The sequence below is a fragment of the Battus philenor genome, unplaced genomic scaffold (genome assembly GCF_028537555.1).
Source record: "Battus philenor isolate CCGP_79_NKW_IND1 unplaced genomic scaffold, ilBatPhil1.0.hap1 SCAF_19, whole genome shotgun sequence".
Taxonomy (NCBI): Eukaryota; Metazoa; Arthropoda; class Insecta; order Lepidoptera; family Papilionidae; genus Battus; species Battus philenor.
In genome coordinates, this window is record NW_027181681.1 from 10,414,418 (window position 1) to 10,434,512 (window position 20,095).

General features: G+C 30.5%; 2 protein-coding genes across 3 annotated transcripts; one reads left to right on the top strand and one right to left on the bottom strand.

Annotated features, from left to right (window-relative positions):
* Positions 1-488: 488 nt before the first annotated feature.
* Positions 489-12,641, top strand: Tmem214 (Transmembrane protein 214). Its single transcript, XM_068763979.1, has 10 exons — positions 489-710; positions 794-960; positions 1,641-1,923; positions 2,429-2,617; positions 4,254-4,471; positions 5,431-5,656; positions 6,098-6,240; positions 8,655-8,778; positions 9,862-10,258; positions 11,265-12,641. The coding sequence occupies exons 1-10, from the start codon at positions 590-592 to the stop codon at positions 11,389-11,391; spliced, it is 1,995 nt and encodes a 664-aa protein (XP_068620080.1). The 5' UTR covers positions 489-589; the 3' UTR covers positions 11,392-12,641.
* A 1,252-nt stretch (positions 12,642-13,893) lies between these two features.
* Positions 13,894-19,783, bottom strand: LOC137921539 (deoxyribonuclease TATDN1). 2 transcript variants are annotated; one of them, XM_068764333.1, is made up of 7 exons: positions 19,633-19,783; positions 19,374-19,538; positions 19,119-19,298; positions 17,809-17,992; positions 16,262-16,465; positions 15,074-15,283; positions 13,894-14,018 (listed from the first exon to the last, which is right to left on the bottom strand). In XM_068764333.1, exons 3-7 carry the CDS (start codon positions 19,270-19,272, stop codon positions 13,916-13,918), a joined length of 855 nt encoding a protein of 284 aa, XP_068620434.1. In that variant the 5' UTR covers positions 19,273-19,298; positions 19,374-19,538; positions 19,633-19,783; the 3' UTR covers positions 13,894-13,915. The 2 variants fall into 2 exon arrangements, with proteins under 2 accessions (XP_068620434.1, XP_068620433.1); XM_068764332.1 differs by lacking the exon at positions 19,374-19,538.
* Between the last annotated feature and the right edge of the window lie 312 nt (positions 19,784-20,095).

Consider the following 20,095-nt stretch of genomic DNA (forward strand, 5'->3'; position numbering starts at 1 on the left):
TATAGAAACAATAACTTATAAATTCTATGAAAATTGTAAAAATCTCAAAGCCTGACAGTGAAACAAGATAAGGAATGACGAATTGTTGGATTTTATTTAAAAAATATGTTATTTGTAAACTATTCGAAGAGCTTTTTTAATAATAACCTTTAATTATTTGGCCCTTTCAATGATTTATTTTAGGTCGATCAAAAGAGTTCTATAACAAGTGTTCCTTGAATATAGTTTTATTTTGTTTGTTATGTTGCTATTTCTTTAGTATATATATAAATAATTCCTAATTTTTTTTTCTTATATTCTTCCTATTAAAAAATCTAGATAGGTTTTTGTTTGTTGGCGTTTTAAACAGTACAACTCCTTAGTAATAAAATTTATTTACACAAATTTTTGTATGAAACGGACTACATTCAGAATTAGTGTGCCACGTTTTGTACAAGTGGAATTTTCTGACCAATCAAGAGTTGCCTTCCTTTCAATTTGATTTGACATTTTTTGCTATTTGATTTGTTTTTGACGTGTAACCTGTCGCTTTCCCTTTATTTACAAAAAAATTATATCTTAATAAAATCTGTTTAAAATCTTATTAATTATGTCGAGTGGTCAATGGGAAGTGGTAGGGAAAAGTAAGAAATCCCAAAATGGTAAAGTAAAGAATGTTAAAGATGAAGAGAAGAAGCCGCATAAAAATCTTCCTAAACTTGAAGATATTGGTTAGTTCTGTATATAATGTTTTAATAAATTTATGAACCGAAAACCTGGGCGTATATTTAATGTAATCTTGCATATATTTCAGTTCCTCACTCTCAAATAAAATCGTTTTATGCGGGCATGGAAGTAGATGATACTAAAAAGCCGCCAAAAGACAAAAAGAAAGAAGGAGATAAAAAAGCTAAAAAGGACAAGAAGGCTGAACCTCCCAAACCCAAACCGCCGAAAACTATCGAAGGCGCTTTAGAAGCAGTAAGTAGCAAATCTTATTTATTATGTAATTTAAAAAATTTGATTGCCTCCGATCTTTACTACTTTAAATTTAACGTATTACAAACTTTAATTGCCTTAGTTCGGTTACAGCTAGCGATTTAGTTTGTATGTATGTAGTTTGGTCCTTTCGGAAACTGTCGAATCGGAATATTAAACGCATGTTCTGTTCATTTCGCGTTTTGGTCTTCACATTTGTCGTATTTATCTAAGTAATCGGCGACCTTTAAAAATAGTTGCTATATAGAATTTAAGCAGAATGTCTGAACCTATTGCTTCTAACTTAATACTCTTCCACCTCTAGGTTGCGAAAATTGTAAAATGTTGACATCCAATGACCTTCCACCAGAAAATAAACAACTGTACTTTACAATTTTTTGTAAATAACATAGTCCCCTTTTCTATATACAAATCTGAACAGAATGGGCTCTTTTTAATTATTTTATAATCTGCGTCATTTATGTAGACATTGTGAATTGTCTGAATAATAAAAAAGTGAAGGGTAGGATTCTCGGTCATCTCTTGCCAAATGAGATTATTCTTATATAAGGTTTTATGTAATACCCAACAATGCATATCTGTTAATGTGCAAAAACTAAGAACTACAATATCCAATGAAATTAATGGCTTATTTTTAAATTTTACAACTCCTTTGTTTGCAGATTGAGTTGTCGGAGCTTGAAAATGTTATAACAACCAATAAGATTCGGTTTTCAAATGCTCCTTTGGTTTGGTTGAAAGAAGTAGCCAACTTTTTGAATTCAAAGATGCAAATTGAAATTGATGATCCAACATTCTCTACTTATCCTTCATCTTATCCTCTGAGTGCAATTCCCTCTGGTATAAAGAAGAGCTTGGAGAATGTGCTCAGAGATGCTGGGAAAGCTAATAATCAACTATTCTTTGATGTTACACTCACGGCCATAGCTAATGACATGAGTAGAGGTAAGTTCATTATCATTTTATTATTAAAAATGCCTGATAAAAATTATGCTATAAGGATATGTTATATACAAGTACTACATGCACTATATTATTACATTGATATTTATCATTATATGGCTTAAAAATTACAAATATCTGCATAAGTGAAATAGTTATTTACTTAGTTTAAAATAGTCATTTGTGTCATACATGTAAAAGGCAAAGAAATTACTCTGTTGAGTTATGTTACTAACAATATTACATCATACATTTTGAAGCCCATTTAAGCAATTTTCAATTGAATCATGGTTTAAAATCTAAAATATTAACAGTCTTGTACACTAGGCACTTAGCCCAGGGTTTATTATTTATGGTCAACTTCACCTTAATGAAGTAACAAGTGATAAAAAATTTAACAAATACTATAAAAAAGATGCAGAGGGAAGCATTATTACATTCTGCAATATTTAATCTTTGTATAGTGTAAATTAGAAGTATAAATTTAACCATATCTTTTTTCCATTAGGTCAATTAGTAAATGGACACAGACTGCTGATTCAAATGCTTGCCCAAGAGTATCCAGAGTTCTGTACGGCTTCAATCTCCAAAAGTGTTAGTCTCAGGAATTCTTATCAAAACCGACCACCTATTGGGCTTACTTTGTTATGGGCATATGGTCAAGGCGGTCTTGAAGATTTTGCTGTTGGAATGAAAGGTGTGCTATAAAAATATTCTTTATTTAAACTTAACAGTTCAGGTTTTGCTTAATCAGCAATGAACCTCGCCATGGCTTGTTACTATGGATGGAATTTATGATGTAGTTGATATTAAATGAAGAGATCCATAGGTGAATAAAAATAACAGACATGTCAAGCGGATTGGCAACATGAAGTGGCAGTGGGTAGTTCTGATAATGCACAGAATTGATAACCAAGGGCGTTAAGGTTCTGCAGTTTGCACCATTGACCAACACAAACATTGTCATATAAGACAAGTGTTTTGTAAGATATCCACCCTCGACAACTTGAATAGACTACCTTAAGAAGGTAGTCTTGTTGCAGGCCACTTCAAACTGGTCTTATAACGTAACGTTTATCTGGCAGCGAATATTGCATGACTAAAATGATGATAAAGAACCTGTTTTTATATAATACAAATATTCTCCTCCATGTCTCTCCATAGGTTGTGGTAGAGATTGCCTGAAATGATAAGACCGCCTCTTCTAAGACCTCCTGTATTATATGTGTTGTACAATAAAGTGTAAAAATAAAAATATTTATTATTCAATATGTATGCTTGATTCAGTTACATCTGTCTTATTTCAAAATACAAACTACAGATAATATAATCATAGTCACCCCTCAAGGTGAGAGATAACCCAGTGTATTTGTAACATGATTATGTACCTATTTTGATATGGTACATATCCAGTTGTGATAAGAGAGTTAATCTAAAACTATTATTAAGTTATTGTCTATCAAAGTTAAAATGAAACAAGACAACAAAGTAAAGAGAACATGTATTGAGATAGCGACACATTTCTTTTTATTGTCATTCTCTTCTATCAAACTTCTTATTATCATTCATTCATTTTGTATTACACATCACAAAATCTTACATTCTCATTTATTCTTAATTTCCTCCTTTGCATCGCCTAGTACTAGTACTGGGTTTTTATCGCAGTTTATCACAATATTTCTTATTCTTACAATTTAATTATTATAATGTAAATCTGCTTACCTGACCCTATATTAATTCTTACTTTCGTTCCTCTAAATTACATTTTCAATAACCCCCTGCAGTTGCTGAGGAAGGTTACTGAGATAGCTGTTATATAATAGATTGTGATGTGTGGCATTTAAAATTAAGTAACATTTGCATTATTGGCCTGACTGAACATTGAGTTCAGAAACTCAATGTATTAACCTAAAAACAGCATTCCTTCCACAAACTTCATTATGTCAAGTTATTTTCGATAAGATACAGTGTCTCTGATGCAGAGGCTTTGATCAGTTACTGATACACATATAAATAGCAACTTTTGAAGTGTTTATATATGCACAAGCAGGTGTATCTGTACCCACTGTTTGGCATAGGTCTCCCCTATAGTTTTCTAATAGAATGATTCAGAGCAGTTGGCATTTATATTCATTAACTTCTGATAACATGAACAAGGTGGTCTGAACACCTTGTGGGTGGATGTCCTAAGCTGTGTTTGCCAGTGGTGTCCATTCCAGAACTTTAATGTGTCACTAGCCATCTATGCGCTTTTCTAAATATGAATCGTAAATCAAACCTTTCGTTAATGGCGTATTTTGAAATAAGTTTTTAATGTTCATTCTTTATTTCAGCTTGGCAAGAACTATTTCTTCCTGTTATCGAATTGAAGAGTTATTCAAAATATGTGATAGCATATTTATCAATGCTCCTAGACAAACACTGTAAGAAGGAGAGCACGAAAATAAGTCAAGAACAACTATTTATTATGTTAGATCTGGTTAACAATAAAAAGAACAGCCTGTCTAAGGAGTTGTCAAGTGACCTTATCAAGCAATTAAGTAAATATAAGGTAAACTTAAAATTATTCCGACATGACTAAAGATTTGATGTTCAAATGCATATATATCTAAAATGAAATGTTGGTTGGCTCTGAGCATCCAATGGAAGCTCACAGTCTCTCAATGGGCCCTGGATGTGGCTATGCTCAGGATTCCTCTGCAAGATGGAATCTGAAATGAGATTTATAAACAAACTAAAGTAATCAACTTAGCCCTGCCAATTGAGTTGAAGTATCATTGGGCAGGTCACATTGCTCACAGAACAGATGGTTGCTGATGCTCTGTGGTTCTGGAGTAGAAGCCATGGACCGGCAAGTGCAGCATAGAACATTCACCTATAATGAGCTTGTTTATGTTGTTGGAATACACTGGATAGTGGTTTCTAACCAGTCTCATTGGGAATCTGTTAGGAATACCAATGTCCAGCTGTGAATCTCCTATGGCTAAAATTATTATGAAGTGAGGGTTTATAATAGAAAATTTAATAAATTATTTAAGGTTGAGAAATTTAAAATTCCGATCATAATAATTTTTCTCCCTATAAACCGTTGCCATTTCACAATTGAACAATTTGACAAAATATAACTACTTGTTTACAGGTCGAAATTCTGAAAGAAATTCTTATTGTTAATTCTTGATTTATTAGTAACTCATTCAAGAGGCCTTCGTAGTATCTTATCTTGAAAGAACTAAGCTAATATTCATTCATATTCATGATCTGATCTCTACTTATCATCATTTCAGCCATAGGATATTCACTGTTGGACATAGGTCTCCCTTAAAGAATCAGGCGGATCCTGTATCCATCCCAACAACCATCAAAATCCTAAGCTGTGCTTGCTGCTCTCTTCACTCCAGAAACTTAAAATCCCTACACCAATCTGTTCTGTGTGCTATATGGCCTTGTAGTTGCTAACATAGTAATTCATAAAAAGTTTTCGTCAAAATTTAAAATATTTTTTAATTACAGGATGTATTTTTCAATAAAAGTGGCAATAAACTACAAGTTACATTTAATCAACTGTTGAAAAAATTGCCTAATCAATATTTGAGCGGTACAAACTTAGATCCATACAACAGAGTACTTGTGGCAAGTTTAGTGGATTGTTTGAAGCAAGATGACTCCTGTCATGCAACATGGAGACAACTCTTCCATAAATGTACTAAACAATCTGCTACTCTTTTAGATTATATTGGTGAGTATGATAAGACAAATTATAAAATTTATATATGGCTATAGGCGCAAAAGCTTTATATTGATGAATATATAACTCATTTACTGTCAATGTAGCAATAATGCATGGTAGCACCCTTATCAAAAATATTGCCAAAAATAATATTATGATAATATAATAAGAAAAAGTTTCTCTTAAAATTAGTATTACTAGAAATTAAATTTAATTATAGTTTACTATCTACCCTTGTAGACCGCCAGAAGTTATTAGCATGTCACATTCCAATAGAAAAAAATAATTAATATAATACTTCAGAGTGATCGGTATACAGAAATTATTGGAAATAATAGTTAAGTTTAAAGCTTTTTGCTGACCAATGAGCTATATATTATCCCATTTAATACTTTTAAACCCCATATAACTATTTTAATTTAAAGAAACAAAAACATTACACATTTTTAGATAGCAACTGGACAGAAGTAAGTCCAAAGCTGAAACTTAAATCTTTAAAAGCCACAGTACTTCAGTATAAGGAAATCAGTAAGGAGGCACTAAAAGGAAAGAAAAAAGATGAGACTGTTGTTAAGACAGATAAGATATGCCAGGTAGGTGCTAATTATTCATATGCACAAATAATAAAAAAGTTCAAATATCATTTAAAAGATGGCAACATATTACTTAAAAAAAATTTCTAAAAAATAAAGAGAAACAAGCTTGAAACCTGAATTTTGCCCTACAAAGTTTTAAAAAATAATAACATCTAAAACCGCATGATAGTAGTTTACATTGGCAGGCATAAATTTTAATATTTAATAATAAAATCAATTTTATTAAAGTGAAAAATCAAGTAAACCTAATTATATTGCAATATATAAACGTTGAACAAGAAACTTGCTTTCCAAAGTGAAAATCCAATGATTATTTGATATCAAGTAGTGAAATAAATCATTTTAAAACTATAAATCATAAAAGTTACTTTTTGTCATTTGTTAAAATTTGTTTATGGTTTTTAACGAGAAATATTTAATCTGTTAATTTTTTCAGGCGCTTAAAAATATAGATTCAAAAATTTTCTATATATATGTTTTATGTTTGGTTCAATTAAAATTTTTACTTTCTGTGCTATGTTTGCTATTGCGTCGAATTAGAATAAGCCATCGATGTTTATATATATTGACACGAAACAAATGGTATAATTTTTAAATTTGAAATGTCATAAATTGCGATATAATTTCTAAACTTGAAAAATAAAAAAATATTAGGAGGATGATTTTATCAACACTCGTGTATTCATCCTCATACATTTCATTCATTCTCTATAACGTCATTCCCAATGTTTTATCTGTATCCATTCAGTGCGCACAAAAAATTTTGACGAAAGGACGACATTTTTGTTAAAAACAATATTTTGTGTTTAATTTATTTCACGATTGTGTATCAAGTTTTAAAATAAATTGAATCTCACTTTATTTTACGAGCTAATAAATTATTTAGCGTTCTAAGGTATGTTATTGATTTTTATCAGTATATACACGTATATAGTTAATTGCTGTTGTAATTTTCCGTAAAAGTTCTGCGGCAACTAAACTGGTTTGTTTTTTCTCAAAGCGTACGGTAAAATTAAAACTAGAAAAACGTCTTTAAAGACTACGCCCATCTGTCAATATTTTGTAACATCCGTTTCGCGGTGGGAGGCCGCATCGATATTTTTAAAGGAATAATAGCGGTCATTGATACTTATAACAGTATTTAGTATTACGTAGTACATTTACCAATTAATCCGGTCCCTCTATTAACGTATGCATACCTAAAGGAGGAAGAATTGTGTTGATATGTTACATACGTACATCGTAATATATTTTTAAATGTTTTTGGGCGATGTCTAACGTGTTTAACATATAAGATATTCAGATGTCTATAACCCTTTTCAATTTTGAAATAAATGCCATGTGTTATTAGACATATATGCAAATGTATACACCACCTTAAAAAACTCGTTAGGATAATCTATACATAAATTATCTTTTAAACTACAATCTCTAATTCAAAATAAACCTGAAGTGGTCTATACACGTGGAAAAATGTAGCACATGTTAGTTTGAATAGTACTTCAGGATGTCTTAGAAAAGATGGCCTTAGTCATCCATGCAAAGCTAGCATACATCTTAAGCAAGTTACATTGACTGTTGTAAAGAGATTTTATGTATGTGTCATAAAATATGATTAATGTAGGAAATACTAACTTGTAGTACATTTCTGAATAAGCACCAAGTCATGTTTTCACATGTAAAGAGAACTTTTGTTCATATATTTATAGGATATTACAAAAATTAGGTATGTATAGTAAATTGATACATTTGGGATAATCATCAAGCATTTGTTTACCCATTAAATCAATAATATATAACAATAATCCAAAAATATGTATTATTATTATACATTAATTACCGATTTACTTCTATTACCCTGACTTAAACTGGGTGTTGCTTCAGGTATAGTAAATATTATAATCAGCTATTTATTTAAATTTTTAACAGTTTATTATGGCTGGGAATCATTTTTTTTTGGCATATGATCAAATTAACAATTAGACAACAAAACAGATTGAATTACTATTTTAGAGATTATATTAGGGAGACCAGAAAGTAATGTCCTTTATGTTGATATATTTTTACAGTAACACTGATTTATTTTAACCACTCCGGCATTGAAAACTTGTTTTTTAGGTGGCAAAAGGTTGTTGAAAACACAGAGGAATATATTGTTGATTAGAAATAAAAATTTCTTAAGTATGTAGTTGTGTGATTTTAACTTAAGAAAATGACATTACTTTCGGGTGCCCCTAATATTTATATAGGTTAGGTTAGATATTTGTATTTAAAATTAATAAATTGCTGTAATGTAACAAAAAGTTAAACATCATTTTTTTAAACCCTGATAATCTCTGTCAACTAAAAGTGAGTAATATGTCTGAATGTCTGGTATGGAATTGTGTATAAATACATTTTAATATTTGTAGGATATTCTAGACAGAATGACAAGCACTAGAAGGTTCCCGTGGCTGTGGGCGAGCTTTGTTCTATTAGTCAGCATTGCTGGTTTGATTGCATATGACGTCTCCAGAGTTGGCGGTAACTTCCCGAGTAAGTATAAGGTTGTCTATGTCCCAGGAATGAAATGGCATATTGCTCTTGCATTTTTTTTTTCATGTATTCTGTTTATGGCACCTACAAGTTTTTTTGAATAGCGACCCCGAGACGGAAATTGCAGTATGGGTAGACTCACTGGGTGGATCAACGACATATTTAAAGTCTATGTAATAAATATTATTTGGTTTTTAGTTGTATTGCTCCATTTATAATATATGACCAAAACATTAAGTTATGGCTAATGAGGAAAATACATGAAATATGTAAATCAATTAAAACAAACTGTTGGCCCAGTGGTAGAGGACTGCAATTTGCAATCAGAGATCACGGGTTTGATTTCGAAACAGTCTTACATGTAATTCACACTTTGTACTTTAATTATACAGTTTTGCAACTGCTTATAAACAAGTTTTCAGAGTATGGACAGCACAATTCTTTTTGTAAAATGATACCACAGTGCAATCACCAACCCGCCTGTCAAGCGTGGCAATAATGATATGCCTTGCAGTGGGCATCTATGAGCTGAAATGAAGATTTAACTCAATACTAGGCATCATTAAAATTGAATTATTACTATACCTACATTAGGCAACAGTTGCAAGAATTTAATTTTATATTTTTAATCCACATTTTTATTTTATTTTTGTTTCCGTAATTAAATTTCGATATATTTATAAAGATTATATTACATTTATTAAACATATAAATTCAAATGTATGTAGATGCTTACCTGTATAAAAGAGAACTAAAAAAATTAAAGTTTAATTTCTCCTCAAATCAGTTATTTTTTCTAAAATAATGAATAAGCACAAAGCACTTAGTAATGTATTTTCAATAACAATACATGTGCATTTAATTGAGTAAAGAGATATTTATACTCTGTATAAATAACTTTTTAACTTATCTACATGTACCTAGAGAATTTAGAACAATATTTGAACTGATAACCTATCTGTTTGGATTGCTCAACCCAAAGTAAACATGAAATTTTTTTAATCTTTTAAATTATCAATGTAATTAAGAAAAACATTCAAAGTTACATGAGCAAAGATAAAGTTAAAATTTGTTTTCTTACAGAAAGTACAACAGGTCGACTAATGAAAGATGTAGGCATCTTAGAGCATAGCCAAAAGGCCTGGCAGAAGACTCTGTCCACATCAGCCCGGGCTTACATCTGGCTCGAAACAAACACTCCTATATATTACACGCAAACAATTGAAGTGTGCAAGCCATATATGCAGCTGTCTAAAGATTTGTTTACAGTGTTGATTAAAAACACGGGAGTACTCTATGACAATATGAGAGAGTATGTAGGTGAGAAGACGCCAGTAGTTGTTGCAACAATAGAACAGTATGCTCCAGGGTTAATAGAAAATGTTCAACTGTATACATCATCTGGTTTTGCTGCCGTAAAGAAGTACTCAAGTGACTACTACACATTGACGGCGGATTATTTGAAAACCAGAGTTTTTGTGTGAGTTAATTATTTATTTTACGTGATTTTTGCTTACTAAAATCTTATATTTTGTGCATAGTCAGAAATATCTTTTATTTTAAACAATGATTTGAAATAGGTGTAAAAGGTTTAAATTTTTTATGTTATTAATGGGACAAGTGTATTTTCTAATGCACATATCCAGAAATCGATATTTTCTAAAATAATAGAAAATATAATGATAAAAAAATAAGAAAAAATATTTTCAAATTTTTGATAGACTTTGTACTGTCTGAAGTTATTGACCTATCATATTTCAAACCAATAGTTTCAAAATGATTTCTTTAAACAGGTAGTTATGGGTAACTTAAAGGTGTGAATATATAGGTTATATGCTGACAAATGTTTGTCTATATATATAACCAAATATAGAAAAATTTAATGCATATTTCATAATAAGTTATATATTAACAAGGCATGATTTCAGAATGTACTTGTATATAAGGTGTAGTTTTTCATCTTCTAGAACAAACACTTGTCCTTGTCTCTTAGCCACTTACATCATTTTATTTAGAACTGCTTTGCATAATAAACCTCAATCTTCAACTTCAGATAAATATATCTGACTGTGAAATCTCTAGCCATAACCATAGATCACAGGTTCCAATTGGCAGTGGTATATAACGGTAGCCACACTTGGGACTTCAGCGTATCTAAAAGCAATTCGGAGGTGTCACAAAATACATTTATTTTTGAGAAATAACATTTTTCCAGCTGATATAAATAACATAAATCATTTAAATAAGCATTAAGTTTGAAGTAATTGATTCTGTTTAGGACTGTCAATACCAAACTCAAGAGAGAGAGAGAGAATTGATGTTTAAATAGTAATTCTTATTTGATACCCGACAGATGTGACATTTCTATAATTAACTTTTTTTATTTAGTCTAGATGTAAGGTAGAATTTTTTGAATTATACACCCTAGAACAATGCTTAGGAAATAGCATTTTATGGCATTTCTTTAATTTCCATCTTCATTTCAGAGGTGACTGGGCACCAGAGATCCTACAAAACAAGACGCAGATAGCACTAAATGCGACGAAGTTCCACGTGTCGACGTATTTCCATTGGTTTAGAGAGCAGGTTAATGTGTATTCGGAGATACCCTGAAGGGATATTCGGACGGTCATAATGTGATATTAAAAAACTACAATATCACAAGTGCCGAGAAAGAAATGTGTTCTGTTTAAGAAAAAAATCTCAACTGTCAGTTGGTGAAGTTATTTTATCAATTACAATACATTGGTACATACTCGGATTAAAAGTTTAATATTAGTTTTATGTAAAAATAACTAATATGTGCAATAGATATCTATTTTGGAAATGAAATTATAAAAATAATTAAGAAATTTTTTAATGGATCAATTAATTATTTTTATCATTTGAATTCTTTTATCCAGTGCATATATTTAGTTAATTATTATTTTTAAATGTTCACTTTTACATAGTAAAATTGTAACGATTTTGATGCAATATATTTTAAATATAAATAACTTCACCACTTTGAGGTACATATTCTCATAATTTTAACATAATGAAATCATGTTTCACTATCTCCATATTTTTAAACCCCAATGGCGAACACATTCATTTACGATACAAATACATATTTTAATGTTACTAGGAAAATATTGTCATTGGTAATTTATTTCACACAATTTTAATCAAAATATTATCAATTTTGATTGAGAAATAGTTTATTTGTAAATAAATTGAAGAAATTCTATGAAAATTTTTCAAATGCTATTTAACTCGATTTTAAAAACCCATTAGAAAGAATGTTAAAATAATTTTCGAGATTACAACCAAGTTATTAAATGTTTTTAGACATACTTTCATTGATGTTATTTTGTGTGCTTCCATTCTGTACATCACTTGCTTCATTGCGCACAATTATTTTTAGTTTATTTCAATGATTTTAATAAACTTATTTATTTATTTTATGATATTCATTATCAACGAATTAATTTGGATCTCTCTTAATTAAGTAATGCAATGCAATGTTTATAAATCATATCATGATTTTGAATTATCATGACAAATTGTGTGTTAAATTATATGTGTGTGGTAAAATCAGTATTTTGAAATTAACATTCCCTGATGCATTTAAATTTAGTGGCCTAAGTTTTACAGTTACTTTTGTTTTTCTGTCTACCCACATTTGATCCAGTGAATTTTTTTGCTCTTAATATGTTTAATTTTCTAACTTGTACATCCTATTCAATAAAGTTACCCCATTAATCCAAACAATTCAAATGTATCTACATATAGGAGTGATTTATTGAGAGATTTTTGTAGAAGTTATTTATTTGCGTTGATGAGATCGTGTGTTTTTAATAATAATGTAATGAAATAAAACAGTTGAGGAATTGTGGTTATTTTATTTGTTTGACACCTAAGATATTGAACTTTGGCATATTATTAATTATATATTTTGTAGTATAGAGATCGAATAGGAATTTATATGTATACATATTCAATATGTATACGTGTATTTATGTATATATATTCAATATTTATTTATTTGGTTTAACAATTGGGTAAATCGTATTAGATATTTACAAGACCGTAAATATAGATTTTCATTCTGTTAATAAAATTTAAATAGTCTCGTTTTGATTAAAATGACGAATCTATGTAATATAATCCCGTCAAGGATTTAAAGTGAACTACTTTTACCATCTATGATTTCAACTATTGGACGCCTTCTGCTATACTCCAGGTTGGAAGCGGTCTGCATCCAGCGTCTTTCGACCCTTAGTCTGTGCAACTTGGGGTTAATGTTTTACACTGGCCTTGCTGGTTCGTGATTTGAACTTATGAACTTAAAGCTACAAGGTCCATTATATTAAAGCTTAATGTGTAACTCTGTTATGGAAATAAATAGACACTAAATTATTTAAAAAAAAACTCATACATATAGTAGAAAATTGTCACTTTACCAATTACTAACTATATTTAACCTCGTTTTTAGCAAAAGGTTAACGGCGTTGACGAACATTTTCACATATATGCTGCGTGACTGGACAACCCTTTATATGCCCGTGGGTATATAAATAACAATGTAATGTTGTTAATAGGAGCATTCCACATCACAAGAGCCTTTTATTTTACTTAGGATATAGAACTCAAATCTACCGTATTGGGGCAGATGTCTATATTTCTTGTTTGAAATAAATTCGAATAAATCGTAACATTATTTATTATATTACTAATGTAATAGCACATACTCTTTTGTTAGCAAATAGCTTTCACACCTATTTCCAAACACCGCGTTTGATGTGATCACTCTGAAATATGTCACTTTGATTTTGTTTTTTCGATTAGAATGCACAGGCCAATAATTTCTGGCACTACAAAGTCTGCAGAGACAAATAGTAAACAATAGTTCATTTTAATACATAGTTATCTAAATTTTGAAAAAGCTTTTTCTTACTATGTTATTTCTGAAACAATAGATTTTCGATCGTGTGGTAAACCATATACATATTGATTGACAGTAAATCATGTCTAAATTTACCTTTTAAGTTTTTGCACCTGTAACCAATCAGCCTGTAAATTTTTTTGTATGAAATAAATTTGAACAGGTAACATGAAATATTATTTTATTAATGTAATAAACATAGTATATAACTTATATGTCACTGAAGAATAATTTATTTGTGTTATTGTAAATAGTTTCAGCCAGGTCTTCGATGTTTTCCTTGCGTACCGCCGATAAGATTTCCAGTACTTGCCTGGAATAAAACCTTCATTACCTTAGAGCTCATAACGAAAATTTTGTTTTTAATATGATATACAGACAGCCTTACAGATTAACTTAACTGGTGATCTAGTATTTGTTAGCAGTTTTAACTTTAATTTCATTTCGGCCAAGAAATTATGAACACGGCTTCGATATGTTACCAAAACTGCTATACCGTGCCTTTAGTATGCGCGCAGCGAAACTGGGAAGAGTATCGGTCGCTTCGCTCAGTCAGCCTGTCGTCAAAGTTCGCTGCGGCGCTTATGCTCTTTTGTCCTCGGCCCCACACCACACTTACCTAAGGCGTGGTACAGAAGTTTCGGTAGTACCGTTGTTTAAAATCTAATAATAAAATTAAATAATTTGGCAAATAACATGTTTACTCGGATAGATGTAAAAACCAAAATTGTAATAAGACAGTATAATTGAAAAGAAGAATTTGGAAAACTTTAATTTATCACTTTATTCATTTTTTTTTCAGACAATATACGCCCAAAGTAAGGCATAGGCTTCCTTCAAAGATCGCCACGTCGTCGGCCCACCTAGTGTGGTTCTACCCACGCCGCGTCTACCGGTTCATTCAAACTTTTGGTCCAAACGGCTATTGGTTGCACAAGTGTTACCACCTACTGCCACTTCAGACGTGAAATTCTTCGAGCCACGTCGGTTACAGGTGAAACCTGTTTGACCTTGAGTCTAATAATAAGGCCCGCCGTAAGCTCACCCACTGGTTGAATACCTTCGTCTTCAAGCTTTGCTGTATTTTAGACGAGAAAATGGCATATATGAGTGACATTATATTAACTACACTATCAAAATATTTATTGTTTAAAATTTTATATTTATATTTTTATACACGTCAAAACATGTCAAAATTTAGATCGGACGATATACTGTTTAATGTTTTAATACTGCACAAACAAAATGGTACAACAAAACAATGGTATAACATATTTCCAGCCATACGCATATGTTCATAAAGTACAAAATTATATATTTATTTGCCATAATTATTTTCTAATTAGAGGTATAGAACAATCATCTTACACTATATTCGAAGGCTCATTTCTTCCCTTAACTTGGTTCCCTGAATCAATTGAATATTTCTCTTTCTTAACTGTTGGGTGTTTGGTGACAACGTGCTCCCATCCTGGATGGGTTGGCTTTACTTCACACCACGGGCAATCTGTTTCAATTAAGAGCCGTTCCCATGGTATCTTAGTTACCACTTCCAAGTTCTCCTTTGTACGCAATGAACTGAAACAAACATTAATCATTATTCTTACAAAAAAAAAACAACTATTCCTTTTGGTGTTTACGCAAATATTCTTTCAAAAGCAATACTTAAGTAGTAGGTAGCTTTATTTATATATTATATTACTGAATTAGTTGAACCATAACATGAAGAAATTTATCTTCGCTATTTTATATTTAATTTATTTATCTTATATATTATATATGCTTTCATATGTATATAATCGTCTTATCATAGGACGCCTAGTACCGGACATGGGACTCCCCCGTGGATTTCCAATAAGACCAATTACAAGCGGACTGCATCCAGGGTTTTCTGACCAAGGTTTACCATTTTATGGGTGAGTATGTGCAGATTTACATAAACATTTGTTGTATATTCTTTATGTCTACACAAAAAACAAAATAAACATAGTGTCTATTGTACTATATGAATACGGTATATATATATCAAAATTCTATGTTTTAAAAAAAATTGTTATTCTGTCTGTCTGTTTGTGCCGACTAATGTCTGAAATTGCTAAACCGATTTTGTAGAGACTTGTCATAGTAGGTAGCTGATGTAAAAAGGAGTAACTTAGGCTACTTAATTTAGAAAAAAAAAAATTACTTTAGAAAACTTTATTTTTATTTTATTTTAACTTTTTTTTTCGAAAAACAAAGTAAATATTTTTTTTGTTTAATTAAGCTAGTAATATACATAAATAGAAATAATACACCAAATTTGTTGCAACAGAGCTCGAAAATAGGTTGAACTATTTGTCTAATTTTCAATTTCATATTTACACAAGACACAAGAAAAGTTAATTTGAGAACTTATATTAGGTTACAATTTTTTCACTACTACTTTTATTTACAAATACATATGGTAACATCATTTCAAGTTTCAATTATAACTTTCATTCTCTTCTTTAAAATACATACATTATAACAATTATTTCACTTTGATGAAAGAATTTTACTCATAAAAGATATACTTACCAACCATTGATACCAATGTACATTCCAAGACCAAGTATTTTCTCAAGTGCATCAACAGGTCCGTCAAAAGAATGCACCACACCTCCATGAATGTCCTCTCTGTTTCTCTTCAATATATCCACTAAGTCATCAGCAGCTGCACGGCAATGGAGAAAGAGAGGGAGATTGAACTCCCTACTTAATTTTATTTGATATTCGAAATATCTGTAACAATAATATTTACTTTTAATATTCATTACCTTCATACCAGCCAAAACACACACTGCAAGGCATAGGACCCCCCAAAGATCATCACAATTACAGGTCTTACGCTGCCCGCATTCAACGACTTCCTGCTCAACTATGTCATCAGTCCACCTAGTGAGGGGTCTGCCCACCACACGTTTACCAGCTCGTGGTCGTCACCCACAGTCTCTCCAGAAGAGCAATTCTTCAAGCAACATCTGTGACCTTGGTACTTTTGCAGATCTCAATTTAGATTTGATCTTGCAGTGATGCTCAGTACAGAGCATACAATTAATTTTTCCTATAATAATTTTTATTCTAGTATTTGGTCTAGATCTAGTTTTACCTTATTGGTATTTACAGTTTTGGCTTGCACTGTTGAGGATTGGGAGAAAAAGTAATTGAACTAATTCCAAAAATACTTCTATGCAGTATCATTGGGGTCTTTTAACTTTATACATCAAAGGGTGTCAACTTCATTGACCATCCAACACTTGACAAAAAAGAAATTAATATACCCCATTTTACATATTACAATAGTTAATTATATCAATTTTTCTTAGCCTGATGAAAAGTTTAATTAAAGATATATCGTAATACCATTTTCCTTAGGACTTATTACAGCAATAAGACGTCTCACGTATCTAGATACAGGCCCTATCCATAAATGTGTAATACAAGAATAAAATTATTTTTTTTGTTTATGAAATGAGTTTACTTAAAATATTTTATGAATTATAACAAATATCTATGATAAAGACCTCATTTTGAAACATGTTTAGGGTAAGTTGTTAAATAAATACAATATTTATATGTTATATGTAACATATATTACATATAACATACATATGTAAATTGCAAAATGAATGTGCCACTTGGTTACAGAAACAAACCAGCACAGACATGACATACATAAGTCTTCTTGACATTTCTAGATTTCGCAGGCTTTAGGGGGTACAGCGGGTAAGGTGCTTCATTTAAACCAGGTCATTGTACCTTAGCTTAAAGACTTTCTTAAGAATCTCAGCTCAGGCTACTACATTACATGCAATATAACTGGATTTGGAGAGCACTAAGTGCTTAGAGAGGCACTTCATGGATTGCCTTGGTAAATGGGCTCCCAAAAATCCAACCCTGAAAAATGGCTTGGGCTGTCTCTTAAAACTCATTTAGCCCTTAGATCCCACAGCATCCAAGAGGATGAGACCGTAACTTGGTCTGTTACTATTGCATGCCTAACATTTACTTGAATTTGAGCTGTTACATTTCAATTTGTCTAATATATTATATAAGAGAAACAATTTTTTATTTATGTTACTCACTTGAGTTGAACATCTTTTTCACAAAAATGGAGCCTTTCATAATCTAAACCACATTCCCCGATAGCTGCCACTTTCTCTCTATTGGTTTTAATAAGATCTCTGAGACTGTTTAAATATTCTTCAGGGCTTTCAACAAATTCATTGCATCTTGTCGGATGGCATCCTACGGTAGCAAATAATCTGGCTGAAACATGGTTCTTGATTATTAAAAAAAATAAAAAATTACTTAAATATTTTTCAGATGGATAACAATAGGTTGGGAAAAATTTCCTTCACATTTTTCATTTACAAACAGATACAAACACTAACACAAATCCTAATATTAGCAGGACTGAAACTAATGTTGCTTTCTTAAGTTAAATTTACACAACTTCATTTTTAACAAATTTTTATTTCTAATCAATATATTCACCTTCATTATCAACAACCTTTGCCATCTAGTATACAATGTCTTACACGTACATAATAAGCTACCAAATGACAATTAAATATTGACATGCTCATAAACTACATTACTTTGCGGTACCACTAATACTTAGTGCTCAGCAATTTATGATAAATTATGTTTTATTGATATAATGGTTTCCAAGATAGGCTCTGCCCAATTTGTGAACTTCTGGAAGCTTTTGTATTTGTAATCTAATCTTAATAATATATTTTAATAATATTGAATAGAACTAATCAATAAACAAAATTAAATTTTATGTAAAAGTTTATTCAAATATAACTGTAGTATATTGGGTCCATTATGTTAGATAACATTTAGGCTCTAGTAGGTAGTGAGGTAATGCCTCTAATATTGTCTTAGACTCATACACATCACAATATTTAATCACAGTGAGTTTTTCATCTCCATCATCAGATTCTTTCATTTTAGCATAAAGAAAAACAAATATAAAATAGCTTGTAACAAAATCTTACCAACTTGTTTTTTAATGTAATCATTTTAATGACATCAAAACCAAGCTGATACTAATATATTTCAAAACAAGTTTATACATAATATTTGTGAAAATACTTTTTTCCTGACCTACTATGTACCACTTGACACCTTTGCATGCAATGTTTATATAAGATTGGAACAAAAAACTAAAATAATTGTAATATATTCAATTTGCAATAGCATTAAGAAATCTCAGATAAATTATGTCTTGACTAAAAAGTCTTTTACTTTTGAAGTACATGAACATATTCTTCTGTAAGTTTTAAATTTTCTGGTTTCTCCAAAAAGCACCCATAGCTGATAAAGGATTTATAACAAAACTAGGGATTTTATATCAGAAAAGTATAATACTACAATTAAAACTTACAGTCTGAATGTGATAACTCTATTGCCTTCCGACTGTCTGTCAAATTTCCACCAGTTATAATCATCTTGCACATCCCCATTGACCAACTGCGTTCCAACACCTTGTCGAGATCTGCTCCATGCTTCTTGGAGTTATGATACATGCCTTGATACATGTCATCGGTCAGATTGGCCCCAATATCTATTAAAGGTTTATTATTAGTCATTAAAAATGCCTTAAATTCCCTAAATATTTTATAAAATAATTAAAACTTACTTCATTAAGGATGTATCCTACACAGTTTCGGTAAATTTTGTGTAAGCACATACATAACAAAATAACTGTAAACATTCTATTTTGGTTATTTATGCAATTTTGTAAACATTAGACGTATTCATAATAATATTCGCAGTGATGTTCCGCAAAGTTCATATTATCCTCCTATGGGGATAACTATTTATTTAATAAATTATCTCTTTAATAATTACAAAACAAAAATATGAATGTATTTACAAGAATAAATAGATTTCCTTACCTATGTACTTCCTAACAGAAGCCATTCTTCTCATGAGATTTGTTTTACGTCTCTTTTATTACTGCCTGTTTCTGGTAATACGCGGTAAGGAGTGAAAGTCTGTTATCACTATTTACATTTGTAACTATTTATATATTTTTTAAATTTATAACCTAAATCAACTTTTTTTAATTATTTCACAACAGCTAAAGGCAAAGATAACTTTCATGAAGCCATAAATGTATTACAGATGACTTTTTTTAGAAAATAGATTTACCTTTTTTCCAACATTAATTCAACTTTTACATCAATATTTAATTACACAAGAGATAATTATTATAATTCAAAACAATCATCTGATAACTTATTCTATATAAATATATTCGCTGAAAAAGGAATAATATATGAGTTTTATATTAGTTAAACCTCTTACCTAATGTACGGATACGCCAACAATGTTATTATATTTATACACCACTGTGAC